Source organism: Phyllobates terribilis, unplaced genomic scaffold (assembly GCF_046119375.1).
Source record: "Phyllobates terribilis strain yellow unplaced genomic scaffold, ASM4611937v1 Scaffold_12__6_contigs__length_324123572, whole genome shotgun sequence".
Lineage (NCBI taxonomy): Eukaryota > Metazoa > Chordata > Amphibia > Anura > Dendrobatidae > Phyllobates > Phyllobates terribilis.
The window spans coordinates 202746576-202765582 of record NW_027362772.1 but is presented as its reverse complement, the minus strand read 5'-3'; the positions used below and the strand labels follow the sequence as shown (position 1 = coordinate 202765582).

General features: G+C 53.1%; 1 protein-coding gene across 3 annotated transcripts in view; it reads left to right on the top strand.

Annotated features, from left to right (window-relative positions):
• LOC141173207 (NXPE family member 1-like) overlaps positions 1–19007 on the top strand; it is a 263120-nt gene that overhangs the window by 93251 nt on the left and 150862 nt on the right. Inside the window, exon 2 of one of the 3 annotated variants that reach the window (XM_073657838.1) lies at positions 3871–3968. The exons of the other annotated variants lie outside the window; for them this stretch is intronic. Within the exon in view, the coding sequence (XP_073513939.1) occupies positions 3876–3968 (93 nt within the window). The 5' untranslated portion in view covers positions 3871–3875. The remainder of the gene's footprint in view (positions 1–3870; positions 3969–19007) is intronic. 3 annotated transcript variants of the gene reach the window in all.

The window sequence follows — 19007 nt, the reverse complement described above, 5'->3', positions numbered from 1 at the left end:
CCCGGAAATGGGATGTGTGTAGTGCATGCAGCCTACTGAGCTCAGTTCCACACTCCATCCTTACCCGGGAGTGGAATATCACACCTCTGGCTTGAGGTGTAATACCCCTGTAGCAGCCGAATCCTCAGGGTGCTACATTCCCCCCTGGTAAATCACAGCACGTCCTCGGGCTGTAAGATACAAAAACATCCAAAACATACAATTTTTTTTTTTTATAAACATAAACATATAAAACATCACATAAAACTTTTCATATAAATAACATTCTTGTTCCTCCGGCCACGGTGCAACTTGTGACCGGGTAAAGTGCGACAGTCTCTTCAAGAAAAACAACAGTTTCCTATAAAACCGGTAGGGGGCGCCTTAGGAAGCGCAACTATATACAAGGGGAATATGGCCGCTCTCAGTCCTCGGCCAGGTAATGGGAATCGGGACACACGGGTTACCAGTTCACTCTTGTCCCAACGGGGACATATTTAAATCAGCAACAGTTCTTGGTACCCCGACGGGCAACTTTATACAGTCTCTCTCTACCGTACTTCAACGACGGCGTCCTCCTGCTCTTTCTTGTTGGTTGGTTTCAGTTTCAGACCCGTCCGGGTCCTCTTGCTCCTCCTCACACCGCAGCTCCTCCTCCGTCAGGCGATGCACATGGAGGGCGTAGGGTCCTTTGGCACACTTGTGCCGGGTGAAGGTGACCTCGTCCCCTACATACAGGTCACGACCTCTGTGTCCCTCCGGCAGATGGCTTTCTACGTCTCTGCGGGTCACAAAGACGTCGCCGGGGGTATGATGGTCTCTAATGAAGCCCCACCCATGCTGCATGTTGAATTTTATCACAGTCCCGGTGGAAGGGGGACCATGAGCTGCACGGGGATTCCTCCTGGTCCGGCTCTTCTGCTCCGCGCTTCTTATCTGCATCTGCTGTTCCCGGACCCGCCTCTCTCTCCGCTCCCTCTCGAAGACTTCGAGCTGCTGCCGGCAGCACTCTGCACGCTCCGCTGAGGCCGCCCGAGTCGCCTGAGTGAACCCCATGAGGTCTTCTCCAGTGGGGTCCCACTCAAACTGTGCCTCCTCCAGCGGGGGCGAGGTCCTCTTTACGGGCTTCGGAGCCGGAATCAGGGGCTCGCACATGGGCCTTGCCTTTTGGAGTTCCAGCTGAATATACTCCTGGGGCCATATGAAGGGCTGCCCATCCGGGCACGTATGCTGGGCGAATAGATCTTCACCCAGGTGCGGCACTCTAGATGTTGAGGGCGCGTTGATGGTAGCGGCGCCCGGGTTAACCAGGCCTTGCGACCAGGCCTGGGGCACCTTAAAGGCAAAGGGCACCGTAAGAACGGCGGTGCCCGTGGTTACTCGGCCCTGCGACCAGGCTGGTGGCTCCGCGGAGGTAGGGGGCGCTGTTGGAATTGCGGCGCCCGGAGGTACTAGACCTTGCGACCAGGCCGATGGTATTTCCTGTTTGGTCGCGCTCAGGGTCGAGGCGTGTGACGTCACAGGGGTCGCGGCCGCGGCTTCTACTTGAGGCCTAGTCCGGCACGGTGACGATGCAGCGACGGGCACGGCAGGGGGAATTTCGGGCTCTGCGACGGGGAGCTGGGACAGGTACACGGTTTCTTGGCTCGGGGTAGAGACGTCCCCTTTACCTGCCTCCGTCCGTTCAGCTCCCTTCTCGGCGCCGTCTCCGGCCTTTACTCCTCCTGCACCATCCTCAGAGGCGGTCGGTCTCCTCGTCTCGGGTGGCGTGCTCCGCTGACGGGTTCCGGTCTGCTGGGCCATCTCTCGGCTCCACTCCGCCAACGTCTCTCGCTGCACCCGGGCCATCCTCCGTGCGAGGCCCTCCAGCGCGGTCTGTGCACACTCCCGGTCTCGGGGGAGCTGTGCCAGGACCTCCACTAGGCCTAGTGGAGTTGTGGCTTGTAGCAGGCTCCTGACCACTGGGTCGGTGCTGCCTGACTCTCCCTCCATCTCCGGGTAGGCTCTCTCTGGACTCCTCTCCAGACTTCTTGTCTCCGGGTGCGCTCTCTCCAGACTGCTCCAGGCGACACCCATCTTTGCTCTCTTGTTCTGTCTCCGCCCACATTGAGGGTGGTCCCGGGGCAACTTTGTGATTGTCAGTTCCAGGGGCAGTTCTCTCACGCTGATGGACACTTCCAGCATCACAGTCTCTGTTGGTGGGCGCGGTTTCCGCTTTTGGCGCCATTCTTCGACCTGGCCCACGATGGGAGGTGGCCTCTTGCCACCCTCTGGCACGCCCATAATGGCGTCCGCTCTTCCAAGGCGGGAAATCTTTGGAAATGGCGGGAATCGTCTCCCAGTGGCGGGAAACTCCACGGATGGCGGGAAAAAGCTGCAAATGGCGGACAACCGGCGGGAAACGACCTGTGATGGGGTCCGTTGGCGGGGACCCTCCGGAACCGGCGGGAGACTTCTTTTTAAGGTAACGGTGAACTTTTCTTCAGGCACGCAGTACCCGGTTGTTGCGGGCACGTTATCCTGCCGACTACGCCAAAGTTGACGCGCCCCCTGGGCCAGTGCTGTTTGGGGATTACCCGGAGCCGGATCAGATGGGGGTTGTAGTCTCCGAGTGGCGGTGACCCGGTCCGTGCCCAGGGTGTCAAGCTCAGTGTGTGGCAGTCCTTATAGATGTTACTAGATGTTCTTTTATGTCGACTACGCCACCCGTTGAATTGCGGTCAATACGGCCGCCGCTGCAGCAGGGTCCGCTGAGGCTGGTGATGTGTGTGCAGCTCAGGTAGTATAACCCCCAATGGGAGGGGTATAGCCTCAGGGGGTCAGGTGTAGAGGATGGTGGTTGTGGAGGTGCAGGGAGGATGGTAATGAGACTCAGAGTCGGGCTGTGCAGTTCAGGGTCTTTACTTACTGCTGTTATGCTGGTCACTCCGGCCTTGAGTGACCGCCCGAGCCGTGCTGCGTCCACCAGGTCCTGGACTCGGCCAACTCCCAAGTAATTCTGGAGCGTGATCCTGAGCTCCCTTTCTGACTTGTCCTTCTCTCTGGCCTTCCCCACCAGGGATCCACCTAAGTCCGGCTCCCTCGGGCCTCTTGTTGGTAAACCCTTGTCTCTGGGTTCCCTGACCCTATTCTTGGTTTGCCTTCCGGGTGGATTTAGTGGGTGGTCGTGGCAGATCCTGCCCACGACCTCCGGTCTCTGGCTGAGGATTAGTGCCCTCCACCAGCTTGGGATCCGGTACCCTTGTGCCAACTCTTCACCCTCTGATCTAATCTTGGGTTCTTGGAGTTCTCTCTTCTCCCCCTCTGGGTCCTTCTTTCTCCTCTCTCTCTCTGGGCCTTGGAGCTGGCTGAGCTTCTCTGCTCTGCTCCTCAGGTTACACTCTGACAGACTGACCCTGATCTAAGATGGTTCCCACCTTATATACTCCCTCTATGTGTGAGCTCAGGTGACCAGCACCCAATGAGCTCCTAGCACTACCCAGACTGCTCCCCCTATCTGCCCCTACACTACTGGGATGTTCCACCCCCCCTCCCACTCCAGCCAGGGACAGACACTGTCGTACCTGCACATTTCTCTAGTGGGAGTACCATTGGTCTGTCCCCCGGAAATGGGATGTGTGTAGTGCATGCAGCCTACTGAGCTCAGTTCCACACTCCATCCTTACCCGGGAGTGGAATATCACACCTCTGGCTTGAGGTGTAATACCCCTGTAGCAGCCGAATCCTCAGGGTGCTACATATACGTACTGTACACTGTACATATAGAAAGAGAGACACAGAGAGTGAAAGAAACAGAGGGAGAACAAAGACATAGATATGCATACTGTATAAAGCTAGAGTAAGAGGTATATTAAAAAATATATATAGATGTTTAATAATTGTTTTTTGCAGACATAATGAGCTACCTCCTATCGTACAAGGGTTATCTGATATCATTAACTGCATTCTGTCTTCTGATTAGCATCATTTATTATCAATACTTAAGAAAGGTAAGACATAAAATAATTTGATTATGTTTATTTTTTATTGTTACTTTTATTGGTGATAATTTACTTACATGTATTTTAAAGTAACATTAATAGCAGCATATCATCTGAAGGTTCACAAGTGCATCAATGCAATTCTTTGTTGTATTGGCATCAGAAATGGACGACATTCAGCAGACTTTATTATTTGTGTCCTGCAATCACACTACTAACACATTAATATTTGTATCTTTGTTCTTTGAAAAATAACAGTAAACAATGGCAGGTGGCATCTCCGTGTTCCTATATAGTCATGCAATGTGTTGGGGAATACACACTAGGTCTGATTTTATTATTTTAGTGTGCACTGCATACACCTTAAAACAGGGTCAGACTAAGACTGAAATTCAGCCCTGACATTTTAAAACACACCGGCCTATGTGTGGCGCCCTGCTGCACATTGGTGCCACAGATCCCAGAGGGGTGCATGGATGGATTTCTCCACAAGAGGCCCTCATAGCATTCACACACCTCCACCTTCCACCTCAGACCAGCAGAGGGAGCCCGTTAGGGATATATAAAGGGAAGGTGGAGCCAGGCAGTTCAGTGAAGTCTGAGTCTTAGTGAAGTCTGAGTCTTAGTTTCAGTCAGTCTGTTGAGAGGAGCTCCTGCAGAAGCTAGCCTGCAGTGGAGCTCAGTCAGTTCAGTCCAGACTCAGAGAGCTCGAGTTAGTGAGCCTAGGGCGTGCCGACGCCAAAAGAGCGGTGAAGAGTAGCGAGGCCTACTGCCCGTGTGGAGCCTAGAGAGGGCCCCGAGCGTGGCTGAAGGCGAGTGGAATAAGCAAGCAACATAGGGGGCAGAGGAGCTTAACCAGCTCACCCCAAAACCATTTACCGGACACCGGGTCCGCGTCTGCAGGGATTCCTTACATCCAGCAGAAACAACCGGAACCCCTGGCGAACTATATGTCCCAGGAACACCAAAAGCTGATTACGTACCAGGGTCAGGAGTCACGGAGGCCCAAGAGACCAGGGAGTGTGATCTCCAACAGAAGGCTCTACCACCAGGTCAGCAGGTGCAAGACAGAGACCAAGTTAGGCCTAGCTCCAGGCAGGTCAGAAACTTATTAAGGAAAGGCAAGGAGCAGGAGGCCCCACACCCGCTCACTGGGGAGAGTCCTGATATGCATCCTTCACCCTGAAGTACCCTGGACCGTGCCAGAAACACCACCAGTAAAGGTACTGAAGTGAACTCTGGTGTGCGTGCCTATTCTTCTATTCTTCCTCTGACCCGGCTGGGTCCTCTCTGTCCTTGATCCCTACACTTACGCTGCCCTGAGGCCCCGCTCCACCTGTGGGGAGCCGCACCAACTAAGCTGCCTGAACACCGGCCTCAGAGGGCTGTCGCAGCGCTGGTGATCCTCACCAGACACCACAGGTGGCGTCACGAACATTCCCCTATCCCATATAACTTCCCCCTTCATTTAAGAGTGACCCCAGGGTACGGGCCCGGGAGCCGACCGCCGTGACATCCCCCAAGATCAGGCAACAACAAGGCCCGGGCGCCGAGTCGTCCCCATCCCCTAGGCGCATCATCTCTTCCTGGCGTCACGAACAGGATTGCGTGCCCGTTGCCACCGGGTACTGTGCACCTTAAAAGACTGTAACCCTTACTGTGGTGAAGTTTTCCCGCCATTCCTGAAGTTTTCCCGCCATATCCGCCATTTTTCCTAAGACTTGCCCCGCCCCTGACGTCGTACCAGGAAGCGTCAGGTCCTGGAAGGAGCGAGAGAACGCTCTGACATCAGACCCGAGCAATGCAAGGTCCTGGAAGAAGACCGTCGCCCGCGGAGCTGCGGCCTACCTGTGGAAGAAGGTAGGCTCCGGTTCACTAGGGGGGCGCAACAATGGCCGATGACCAGCAAGCCGCCGGAGCACCGGTTAACGCTCCTGATGCCCAATCTGCGCCCGGCGCCGCACAGGCCGGGGCGGCCGCTCCACCAGCAGGGGTCGTAACTCCGTTGATCCCTATGGCCCTGCCGTATATCCCTGGAGCTAGGTGGTTCACCCAGTATAATGGTAAACCATTGTCCGGATTCAAGAGGAAAATATGCGGCATACTGGATATGTATTCTATGACTGGCAAGCAGAGAGCCGCTGTAGTGTTAGTACAATTGACTGGTGCCGCTGAGCGAGAAGTTGAAACTTGGCCAGCCGCAGACCAGGAATCAGTATCCATCATCTTTAAAAGATTGCAAACAGCATTTGAAAACCGCACTGAGACATATCTCCGGATGAGGTTCTACCAGTGTGTCCAGAAACCTGAAGACAGTATCCGGGACTATGCCTGGTGTTTACAGGAGGCCCTTGGGCCCTGAAACAGGTTAGTCCAGCCAGCATCCATGAGGAATATAAAATGCTGACGGAACAGTTCATCCGGGGGTTGAAGTCTCAAGAGGAGATCAGAACTGTACGGTGGTGGGCCTTAGACCATCCAGATGCCACCTTTGACACCCTTAAGGACATGGCTATAAAAGGCCTGCAGCCCCTGGAAACTTCAGACACTGCTATCCAGCGTTACCAGGGTGGGGCCACCCCAGTGCCTGCAGCACCCACCGCTCCTTCACTCACGGCCGAAACAAGGATGCAAACAGTGCCCCCTAGTGAGCTGGAGAGCCTACGCTCTGAAGTGCACCAGCTAAGTAAAACCCTAGCCACTGTCATGAGCACCCTGCAGCTACAGACGGAGCCTGAGCCGGAAGGAAGGATCCTGTTAGCCGATAGCCCTGAGGATGTCCCCTGGATGAGAAGAAGAAGAAGGACAATGCCACCCCGTAGGAGGACAACGCCACCCCGTGGGAGGACCCACGACCAACGTCGCCCTCCAGGAGAGTTCATCTGCTATCGCTGTCAGAAAGCAGGCCACACCACGTGGACCTGCCCTTTAAATGAGGAAACCCTGGGGCCGAGGGCAAACACCCAGGAGTAGACCAACCAGGCCCATCAAACTGGTACCGCCAGTTCGTGGGAGGAAGGCCTTCTCTGTCCATTGTGCTGGACGGCATCGTGACACCTGCCCTGCTGGACACAGGATCTCAGGTAACCATCATGCCTGATGTCCTCTACAAAAGGTTCTGGTCCATAGATGAACTCCGCCCGCCAGATCCAAACCTTTCCGTGTATGCCTCTAATGGCCTCCCCCTTAACCTAGTCGGGGTTAAGGATGTGACAGTAAAGGTGGGAAGAGTGGAACTGAAGGACCAGGGACTAATTGTAGTAGAGACTAATCCTGATGATACAGACTTGTATATGGTACTTGGCACAAATATTGTTAGTAACTGTTTGGGAGAAGTGTTATTCTTGTTCCAACAAATGGCTGACACCGCCAGACCAGGGCAGAGGAGGGTGCTCCAGAAAGAGATCCGAGCCCTTATGTACCAGCAACAGGTAAAGCTATCAGGTGGTGAAATTGGTAATGTACGGGTGACAGACCCAATACCCATTGTAATTCCCCCAATGAGTGAAATGCTGATTTGGTGTAGAGCAGCAATAGGTCTCAAAGGACGGAGCTACCAGGCGGTAGTAGAGCCCCTTAGCTCGGAGCATAGACCTACACTCTTGACTGCCAGAGGGGTGGTGGATGTACGCAATGGGAGGGTGCCCGTACGCCTCCTAAACTATGGGAAAGACGAGATTAGATTACCACGCTACGCCACTGTTGCCAAACTGTACACAGTAGATAACAACTGCATACACACGGCGGAGTCCTTAACCTCACCAGATGAAGTGGAGGATAATGAGGAGGATAATGACCCGGGAACCCAGGTGGGGGATTGGTGTCAACAGCTCCATGTTGGGACAGACACCACTCCTGCCCATCAGAAGCAGGGTGTACACCGGGTGGTTCAGGAATACGAGCAGGTATTCAGTAAACACCCACTTGATTTCGGGAGGATTAAAGGGGTACAACACCATATACCCACAGGTGACCATCCACCCATCAAAGAACGTTACAGGCCCATACCACCAGCACACTACCAGAAGGCGAAGGAGATGTTGCACGACATGAAGAAGGCAGGGGTAGTAAGGGATAGCTGTAGTCCCTGGGCAGCTCCCCTGGTCCTAGTCAGGAAAAAGGACGGAAGCATGAGAATGTGTGTAGATTACAGACAAGTAAATCGCATTACACATAAAGATGCATACCCTTTACCACATATAGAGGAATCCCTGGCTGCCTTAAAGTCTGCAAATTACTTCTCCACCCTTGACTTCACTAGTGGGTACTGGCAAGTAGCTGTTGCTGAGGAGGATCGGGAGAAGACGGCCTTCACTACCCCGATGGGACTCTGTGAGTTCAATAGTATGCCGTTTGGACTCTGCAACCCCCCCGGAATGTTCCAGAGATTGATGGAGTGCTGCCTGGGACACCGCAACTTCGAGACTGTACTACTATACCTGGACGACGTGATAGTGTACTCCAAAACGTATGAGGACCACTTGAAGCACCTGGCAGAGGTATTTGAGTCGCTGTCCCAGTATGGGATGAAGCTGAAGCCCTCAAAGTGCCACCTGCTCAAGCGAAAGGTACAGTACCTGGGGCACATCGTTAGTCCAGAGGGAGTAGCACCAGACCCGGAGAAGATCACTGCCATCCAGAAATGGCCGGATACGAAGAGCCTCAAGGAGGTACATCAGTTCCTGGGACTAGTCGGGTATTACCGGAGGTTTGTGAAGGACTATACCAAGAAAGCGGCGCCTTTGCAAGATCTCCTGGTAGGACAGTCCGGGAGAGGCAGAAACCCCCTGTTCCAGTGGGGTAAGGAGCAAGCTGAATCCTTCGAGGAGATGAAGGGGATCCTGACTGGCGAAGAGATCCTAGCCGACCCTGACTACAGCCAACCATTCCTGCTGTACACTGATACCAGCAACGAAGGATTAGGAGCTGTACTGAGTCAGAAGCAGAATGGCCGAGAAAAGGTGATCGCCTATGCAAGCAGGAAGCTCTGCCCGACCGAGAGGAACCCAGAGAACTATAGCAGCTTCAAGTTGGAGTTCCTGGCCCTGGTCTGGGCCATCACCGAGCGGTTCAAGCACTACCTAGCCTCCAGTAGCTTCACTGCCTTCACTGATAATAACCCTTTGACTCATCTGGAAACAGCCAAGCTAGGAGCCATGGAACAACAATGGATGGCTCGGCTGTCAAACTACCAATTCACTATTAAGTACCGGGCCGGCCGCAAGAACGCCAACGCCGATGCCCTGTCCAGGATGCCTCACCAGTCGGACACTGAAGAAGAAGTGGATGACTTGGAGGAGATTGAGATACCTGCCTTCCTCCATAATGGAGTGGTCCACGAGCAACGAGCCTCCAGGAGGCATCGCGGTAAGACGTTAAACCCCCTGCCTCACCACAGCTGGAAGGAGACCCAGGACAGCGACCCGGTTGTCAGCCGTATCAAAGAGCTGATAACCCAAGAAGGTTCCTCCCTGGAGAAGGACGCGTCTCTACCAGCCAAGCAGCTGTGGAATGAGAAGAGCCGGCTGTTCATCTATAGAGAGAAACTGTGCCGGAGGTACGTCAACCCCAAAACCCATGAGATGGTATGGCAGATAGTGGTGCCCAAGACAGACATCCAGATGGTGTTGGAAGCCTACCACGATCAGGCGGGGCACTTTGGCTGGAAGAAGCTAGAAACCCTGCTGAAGTGTCGGTTTTATTGGGTAGGAATGCGCAGTTCCATTGAGAGGTGGTGCCGGAATTGTGGACCCTGTAGCCTCAGAAGAAAAGACTACAGCAGCCAGAAGGCACCACTGCAACCCATCAAGACGACTCGTCCCTTGGAGATCGTGGCCCTGGATCATGTCAAGCTGCCACCAAGGAGGTCAGGAGATTCCTATGCCCTGACCAACGTGGATTACTACTCCCGATTCCTGGTGGTCGCCCCCGTCAAGGATCTGACGGCAGAAACTGCGGCAAAGACGTTTCAGGCGTACTTCTGCAGGCCCCATGGATACCCGGAGCAGGTGCTGACAGATCAAGGCACAGCCTTTGAAGCTGAATTGTTCAAGGAGTTCTGCCATCTGTACGGGTGTAAAAAGATCCGGACTACACCGTACCACCCCCAAACCAACGGTCTCTGTGAAAAGATGAATAACATCGTCATCGACCTGCTGAAGACCTTACCACTAGAGGAGAGAAATCAGTGGCCAGACCTACTACCTGACCTGGTAGATCTGTACAACCACATACCTGTGAGTTCCACCAATTGTACTCCAGCATATCTCATGTGGGCAAGACCCGGGAAGTTGCCCATGGACCTGGAGCTTGGTGTAGTAGCGCCAGAAGCAGATATGTCCACTGAGGACTGGGACACGACCAGACAGGAGCAGTACAGAAGAGTACAGGCCTGTGTCGAAGACAGTCTCACTCGGGTAAGGGACAAGCAGGAATCCCACTACAATAAAAGTGCTCCCGCAGAACCCTTCACGCCAGGAGAAGTGGTGTTAAAGAGGAAAAGGAGAAACCACGAACTTGATGACCAGTGGGAGAGAGAACCCTACACTGTGTTAAATTCAAGATTTGATAACAAGAAGACCTGTTTGATTAGCAAAGACGGAGGAATAACGACTGCAACGGTATCTAGAGACCATCTGAAGTTGTGTCCAGACCTGCTAAAGCCCCAAGAAGAAGTGCCTCTGACCGTACCGGAGGAGCCTAAAGAAGCAGTACTCCATACTGACTTAGGAGATTTCCCGGCAGATTGGCCTCAACTAGGAGGAGCAGTAATAATACCTGTGATCCACTTCTTTCAACAGCCAGAAGACCCTCCACAGCAAGTAGAACCTGTGAGTGCTTCAGAAGAGCCTGCTCAAGAAGAATCCCCGGAAGAAGGATCCCCAGTTGGAGCAGAACAAGAAGGCCCAGCCAATGGTATACTTGCCAGTCCCGTAGAGAGGTTAAGGCAACCCTGCAGTCCCCCAACACTTAGAACTGACAGAATGGGGAGTAGTGCAAACACTAGTGCCTCACGCATCCCTGTACCACGTAGGTCGACACATAGCACATGAGGTCAGACCCCTGTCAGATACAGAGAATAGAGAAGGAAACTCTGACAGTGTAGATAGTTGCCCCTGGGGTATTGTCTTGTGTATGTTCATGTATGTGTATCTTGATATGTGCTTTGCCTTACTAATGGACAATTTAAGTGATATGGACACTTCCCTTGTTATCTCTGGTTACCCGTAAGGGTACATAAAGAACTTTGTGGCTGAGGACTGTGTGCAGCCCAAAAACTGCTTGCTGTAAATAATTGCACTCCCTGGAGTGCCCCTTTAGGTGACCTCAAAACAAAAACCTGTCTGGCGTGGCAGAAGTGGAGGTCCAGCTCAGTGTCGCCATGCCCTGCAGCCACCCCAGGGCCTACATTGAGGGTTTGCTTTAGACAGGTCCCTCAAGCTACCTTGTACTTTACCCATGAGATGGACACCCTGTCAGGGGACCTCACCGGAACAGACTTAATTTCTGAGGTTGCTTATTGTATGTATGTATATATTTATTATTTATAATGTTTTATTATGCAACGTTCAAGCAAAGTGCCTCCCATAAAGGGAAGAGTTATTGTTGTTACCTGTTATAAAAAAATTGCTTCTGTCCGGGAGTACTGAGCTTTGCTAGGGGGGAATGTGGCGCCCTGCTGCGCATTGGTGCCACAGATCCCAGAGGGGTGCATGGATGGATTTCTCCACAAGAAACCCTCATAGCATTCACACACCTCCACCTTCCACCTCAGACCAGCAGAGGGAGCCCATTAGGGATATATAAAGGGAAGGTGGAGCCAGGCAGTTCAGTGAAGTCTGAGTCTTAGTTTCAGTCAGTCTGTTGAGAGGAGCTCCTGCGGAAGCTAGCCTGCAGTGGAGTTCAATCAGTTCAGTCCGGACTCAGAGAGCTCGAGTTAGTGAGCCTAGGGCGTGCCGACGCCAAAAGAGTGGTGAAGAGTAGCGAGGCCTACTGCCCGTGTGGAGCCTAGAGAGGGCTCCGAGCATGGTCGAAGGCGAGTGGAGTAAGCAAGCAACATAGGGGGCAGAGGAGCTTAACCAGCTCACCCCAAAACCATTTACCGGACACTGGGTCCGCTTCTGCAGGGATTCCTTACATCCAGCAGAAACAACCGGAACCCCTGGCGAACTATATGTCCCAGGAACACCAAAAGCTGATTACGTACCAGGGTCAGGAGTCACGGAGGCCCAAGAGACCAGGGAGTGTGATCTCCAACAGAAGGCCCTACCACCAGGTCAGCAGGTGCAAGACAGAGATCAAGTTAGGCCTAGCTCCAGGCAGGTCAGAAACTTATTAAGAAAAGGCAAGGAGCAGGAGGCCCCACACCCGCTCACTGGGGAGAGTCCTGATATGCATCCTTCACCCTGAAGTACCCTGGACCGTGCCAGAAACACCATCAGTAAAGGTACTGAAGTGAACTCCGGTGTGCGTGCCTATTCTTCTATTCTTCCTCTGACCCAGCTGGGTCCCCTCTGTCCTGCATCCCTACACTTACGCTGCCCTGAGGCCCCGCTCCACCTGTGGGGAGCCGCACCAACTAAGCTGCCTGAACACCGGCCTCAGAGGGCTGTCGCAGCGCTGGTGATCCTCACCAGACACCACAGGTGGCGTCACGAACATTCCCCTATCCCATATAACTTCCCCCTTCATTTAAGAGTGACCCCAGGGTACGGGCCCGGGAGCCGACCGCCGTGACATCCCCCAAGATCAGGCAACAACAAGGCCCGGGCGCCGAGTCGTCCCCATCCCCTAGGCGCATCATCTCTTCCTGGCGTCACGAACAGGATTGCGTGCCCGTTGCCACCGGGTACTGTGCACCTTAAAAGACTGTAACCCTTACTGTGGTGAAGTTTTCCCGCCATTCCTGAAGTTTTCCCGCCATATCCGCCATTTTTCCTAAGACTTGCCCCGCCCCTGACGTCGTACCAGGAAGCGTCAGGTCCTGGAAGGAGCGAGAGAACGCTCTGACATCAGACCCGAGCAATGCAAGGTCCTGGAAGAAGACCGTCGCCCGCGGAGCTGCGGCCTACCTGTGGAAGAAGGTAGGCTCCGGTTCACTAGGGGGGCGCAACAATGGCCGATGACCAGCAAGCCGCCGGAGCACCGGTTAACGCTCCTGATGCCCAATCTGCGCCCGGCGCCGCACAGGCCGGGGCGGCCGCTCCACCAGCAGGGGTCGTAACTCCGTTGATCCCTATGGCCCTGCCGTATATCCCTGGAGCTAGGTGGTTCACCCAGTATAATGGTAAACCATTGTCCGGATTCAACCATTGTACTGGATATGTATTCTATGACTGGCAAGCAGAGAGCCGCTGTAGTGTTAGTACAATTGACTGGTGCCGCTGAGCGAGAAGTTGAAACTTGGCCAGCCGCAGACCAGGAATCAGTATCCATCATCTTTAAAAGATTGCAAACAGCATTTGAAAACCGCACTGAGACATATCTCCGGATGAGGTTCTACCAGTGTGTCCAGAAACCTGAAGACAGTATCCGGGACTATGCCTGGTGTTTACAGGAGGCCCTTGGGCCCTGAAACAGGTTAGTCCAGCCAGCATCCATGAGGAATATAAAATGCTGACGGAACAGTTCATCCGGGGGTTGAAGTCTCAAGAGGAGATCAGAACTGTACGGTGGTGGGCCTTAGACCATCCAGATGCCACCTTTGACACCCTTAAGGACATGGCTATAAAAGGCCTGCAGCCCCTGGAAACTTCAGACACTGCTATCCAGCGTTACCAGGGTGGGGCCACCCCAGTGCCTGCAGCACCCACCGCTCCTTCACTCACGGCCGAAACAAGGATGCAAACAGTGCCCCCTAGTGAGCTGGAGAGCCTACGCTCTGAAGTGCACCAGCTAAGTAAAACCCTAGCCACTGTCATGAGCACCCTGCAGCTACAGACGGAGCCTGAGCCGGAAGGAAGGATCCTGTTAGCCGATAGCCCTGAGGATGTCCCCTGGATGAGAAGAAGAAGAAGGACAATGCCACCCCGTAGGAGGACAACGCCACCCCGTGGGAGGACCCACGACCAACGTCGCCCTCCAGGAGAGTTCATCTGCTATCGCTGTCAGAAAGCAGGCCACACCACGTGGACCTGCCCTTTAAATGAGGAAACCCTGGGGCCGAGGGCAAACACCCAGGAGTAGACCAACCAGGCCCATCAAACTGGTACCGCCAGTTCGTGGGAGGAAGGCCTTCTCTGTCCATTGTGCTGGACGGCATCGTGACACCTGCCCTGCTGGACACAGGATCTCAGGTAACCATCATGCCTAATGTCCTCTACAAAAGGTTCTGGTCCATAGATGAACTCCGCCCGCCAGATCCAAACCTTTCCGTGTATGCCTCTAATGGCCTCCCCCTTAACCTAGTCGGGGTTAAGGATGTGACAGTAAAGGTGGGAAGAGTGGAACTGAAGGACCAGGGACTAATTGTAGTAGAGACTAATCCTGATGATACAGACTTGTATATGGTACTTGGCACAAATATTGTTAGTAACTGTTTGGGAGAAGTGTTATTCTTGTTCCAACAAATGGCTGACACCGCCAGACCAGGGCAGAGGAGGGTGCTCCAGAAAGAGATCCGAGCCCTTATGTACCAGCAACAGGTAAAGCTATCAGGTGGTGAAATTGGTAATGTACGGGTGACAGACCCAATACCCATTGTAATTCCCCCAATGAGTGAAATGCTGATTTGGTGTAGAGCAGCAATAGGTCTCAAAGGACGGAGCTACCAGGCGGTAGTAGAGCCCCTTAGCTCGGAGCATAGACCTACACTCTTGACTGCCAGAGGGGTGGTGGATGTACGGAATGGGAGGGTGCCCGTACGCCTCCTAAACTATGGGAAAGACGAGATTAGATTACCACGCTACGCCACTGTTGCCAAACTGTACACAGTAGATAACAACTGCATACACACGGCGGAGTCCTTAACCTCACCAGATGAAGTGGAGGATAATGAGGAGGATAATGACCCGGGAACCCAGGTGGGGGATTGGTGTCAACAGCTCCATGTTGGGACAGACACCACTCCTGCCCATCAGAAGCAGGGTGTACACCGGGTGGTTCAGGAATACGAGCAGGTATTCAGTAAACACCCACTTGATTTCGGGAGGATTAAAGGGGTACAACACCATATACCCACAGGTGACCATCCACCCATCAAAGAACGTTACAGGCCCATACCACCAGCACACTACCAGAAGGCGAAGGAGATGTTGCACGACATGAAGAAGGCAGGGGTAGTAAGGGATAGCTGTAGTCCCTGGGCAGCTCCCCTGGTCCTAGTCAGGAAAAAGGACGGAAGCATGAGAATGTGTGTAGATTACAGACAAGTAAATCGCATTACACATAAAGATGCATACCCTTTACCACATATAGAGGAATCCCTGGCTGCCTTAAAGTCTGCAAATTACTTCTCCACCCTTGACTTCACTAGTGGGTACTGGCAAGTAGCTGTTGCTGAGGAGGATCGGGAGAAGACGGCCTTCACTACCCCGATGGGACTCTGTGAGTTCAATAGTATGCCGTTTGGACTCTGCAACCCCCCCGGAATGTTCCAGAGATTGATGGAGTGCTGCCTGGGACACCGCAACTTCGAGACTGTACTACTATACCTGGACGACGTGATAGTGTACTCCAAAACGTATGAGGACCACTTGAAGCACCTGGCAGAGGTATTTGAGTCGCTGTCCCAGTATGGGATGAAGCTGAAGCCCTCAAAGTGCCACCTGCTCAAGCGAAAGGTACAGTACCTGGGGCACATCGTTAGTCCAGAGGGAGTAGCACCAGACCCGGAGAAGATCACTGCCATCCAGAAATGGCCGGATACGAAGAGCCTCAAGGAGGTACATCAGTTCCTGGGACTAGTCGGGTATTACCGGAGGTTTGTGAAGGACTATACCAAGAAAGCGGCGCCTTTGCAAGATCTCCTGGTAGGACAGTCCGGGAGAGGCAGAAACCCCCTGTTCCAGTGGGGTAAGGAGCAAGCTGAATCCTTCGAGGAGATGAAGGGGATCCTGACTGGCGAAGAGATCCTAGCCGACCCTGACTACAGCCAACCATTCCTGCTGTACACTGATACCAGCAACGAAGGATTAGGAGCTGTACTGAGTCAGAAGCAGAATGGCCGAGAAAAGGTGATCGCCTATGCAAGCAGGAAGCTCTGCCCGACCGAGAGGAACCCAGAGAACTATAGCAGCTTCAAGTTGGAGTTCCTGGCCCTGGTCTGGGCCATCACCGAGCGGTTCAAGCACTACCTAGCCTCCAGTAGCTTCACTGCCTTCACTGATAATAACCCTTTGACTCATCTGGAAACAGCCAAGCTAGGAGCCATGGAACAACAATGGATGGCTCGGCTGTCAAACTACCAATTCACTATTAAGTACCGGGCCGGCCGCAAGAACGCCAACGCCGATGCCCTGTCCAGGATGCCTCACCAGTCGGACACTGAAGAAGAAGTGGATGACTTGGAGGAGATTGAGATACCTGCCTTCCTCCATAATGGAGTGGTCCACGAGCAACGAGCCTCCAGGAGGCATCGCGGTAAGACGTTAAACCCCCTGCCTCACCACAGCTGGAAGGAGACCCAGGACAGCGACCCGGTTGTCAGCCGTATCAAAGAGCTGATAACCCAAGAAGGTTCCTCCCTGGAGAAGGACGCGTCTCTACCAGCCAAGCAGCTGTGGAATGAGAAGAGCCGGCTGTTCATCTATAGAGAGAAACTGTGCCGGAGGTACATCAACCCCAAAACCCATGAGATGGTATGGCAGATAGTGGTGCCCAAGACAGACATCCAGATGGTGTTGGAAGCCTACCACGATCAGGCGGGGCACTTTGGCTGGAAGAAGCTAGAAACCCTGCTGAAGTGTCGGTTTTATTGGGTAGGAATGCGCAGTTCCATTGAGAGGTGGTGCCGGAATTGTGGACCCTGTAGCCTCAGAAGAAAAGACTACAGCAGCCAGAAGGCACCACTGCAACCCATCAAGACGACTCGTCCCTTGGAGATCGTGGCCCTGGATCATGTCAAGCTGCCACCAAGGAGGTCAGGAGATTCCTATGCCCTGACCAACGTGGATTACTACTCCCGATTCCTGGTGGTCGCCCCCGTCAAGGATCTGACGGCAGAAACTGCGGCAAAGACGTTTCAGGCGTACTTCTGCAGGCCCCATGGATACCCGGAGCAGGTGCTGACAGATCAAGGCACAGCCTTTGAAGCTGAATTGTTCAAGGAGTTCTGCCATCTGTACGGGTGTAAAAAGATCCGGACTACACCGTACCACCCCCAAACCAACGGTCTCTGTGAAAAGATGAATAACATCGTCATCGACCTGCTGAAGACCTTACCACTAGAGGAGAGAAATCAGTGGCCAGACCTACTACCTGACCTGGTAGATCTGTACAACCACATACCTGTGAGTTCCACCAATTGTACTCCAGCATATCTCATGTGGGCAAGACCCGGGAAGTTGCCCATGGACCTGGAGCTTGGTGTAGTAGCGCCAGAAGCAGATATGTCCACTGAGGACTGGGACACGACCAGACAGGAGCAGTACAGAAGAGTACAGGCCTGTGTCGAAGACAGTCTCACTCGGGTAAGGGACAAGCAGGAATCCCACTACAATAAAAGTGCTCCCGCAGAACCCTTCACGCCAGGAGAAGTGGTGTTAAAGAGGAAAAGGAGAAACCACGAACTTGATGACCAGTGGGAGAGAGAACCCTACACTGTGTTAAATTCAAGATTTGATAACAAGAAGACCTGTTTGATTAGCAAAGACGGAGGAATAACGACTGCAACGGTATCTAGAGACCATCTGAAGTTGTGTCCAGACCTGCTAAAGCCCCAAGAAGAAGTGCCTCTGACCGTACCGGAGGAGCCTAAAGAAGCAGTACTCCATACTGACTTAGGAGATTTCCCGGCAGATTGGCCTCAACTAGGAGGAGCAGTAATAATACCTGTGATCCACTTCTTTCAACAGCCAGAAGACCCTCCACAGCAAGTAGAACCTGTGAGTGCTTCAGAAGAGCCTGCTCAAGAAGAATCCCCGGAAGAAGGATCCCCAGTTGGAGCAGAACAAGAAGGCCCAGCCAATGGTATACTTGCCAGTCCCGTAGAGAGGTTAAGGCAACCCTGCAGTCCCCCAACACTTAGAACTGACAGAATGGGGAGTAGTGCAAACACTAGTGCCTCACGCATCCCTGTACCACGTAGGTCGACACATAGCACATGAGGTCAGACCCCTGTCAGATACAGAGAATAGAGAAGGAAACTCTGACAGTGTAGATAGTTGCCCCTGGGGTATTGTCTTGTGTATGTTCATGTATGTGTATCTTGATATGTGCTTTGCCTTACTAATGGACAATTTAAGTGATATGGACACTTCCCTTGTTATCTCTGGTTACCCGTAAGGGTACATAAAGAACTTTGTGGCTGAGGACTGTGTGCAGCCCAAAAACTGCTTGCTGTAAATAATTGCACTCCCTGGAGTGCCCCTTTAGGTGACCTCAAAACAAAAACCTGTCTGGCGTGGCAGAAGTGGAGGTCCAGCTCAGTGTCGCCATGCCCTGCAGCCACCCCAGGGCCTACGTTGAGGGTTTGCTTTAGACAGGTCCCTCAAGCTACCTTGTACTTTACCCATGAGATGGACACCCTGTCAGGGGACCTCACCGGAACAGACTTAATTTCTGAGGTTGCTTATTGTATGTATGTATATATTTATTATTTATAATGTTTTATTATGCAACGTTCAAGCAAAGTGCCTCCCATAAAGGGAAGAGTTATTGTTGTTACCTGTTATAAAAAAATTGCTTCTGTCCGGGAGTACTGAGCTTTGCTAGGGGGGAATGTGGCGCCCTGCTGCGCATTGGTGCCACAGATCCCAGAGGGGTGCATGGATGGATTTCTCCACAAGAAACCCTCATAGCATTCACACACCTCCACCTTCCACCTCAGACCAGCAGAGGGAGCCCGTTAGGGATATATAAAGGGAAGGTGGAGCCAGGCAGTTCAGTGAA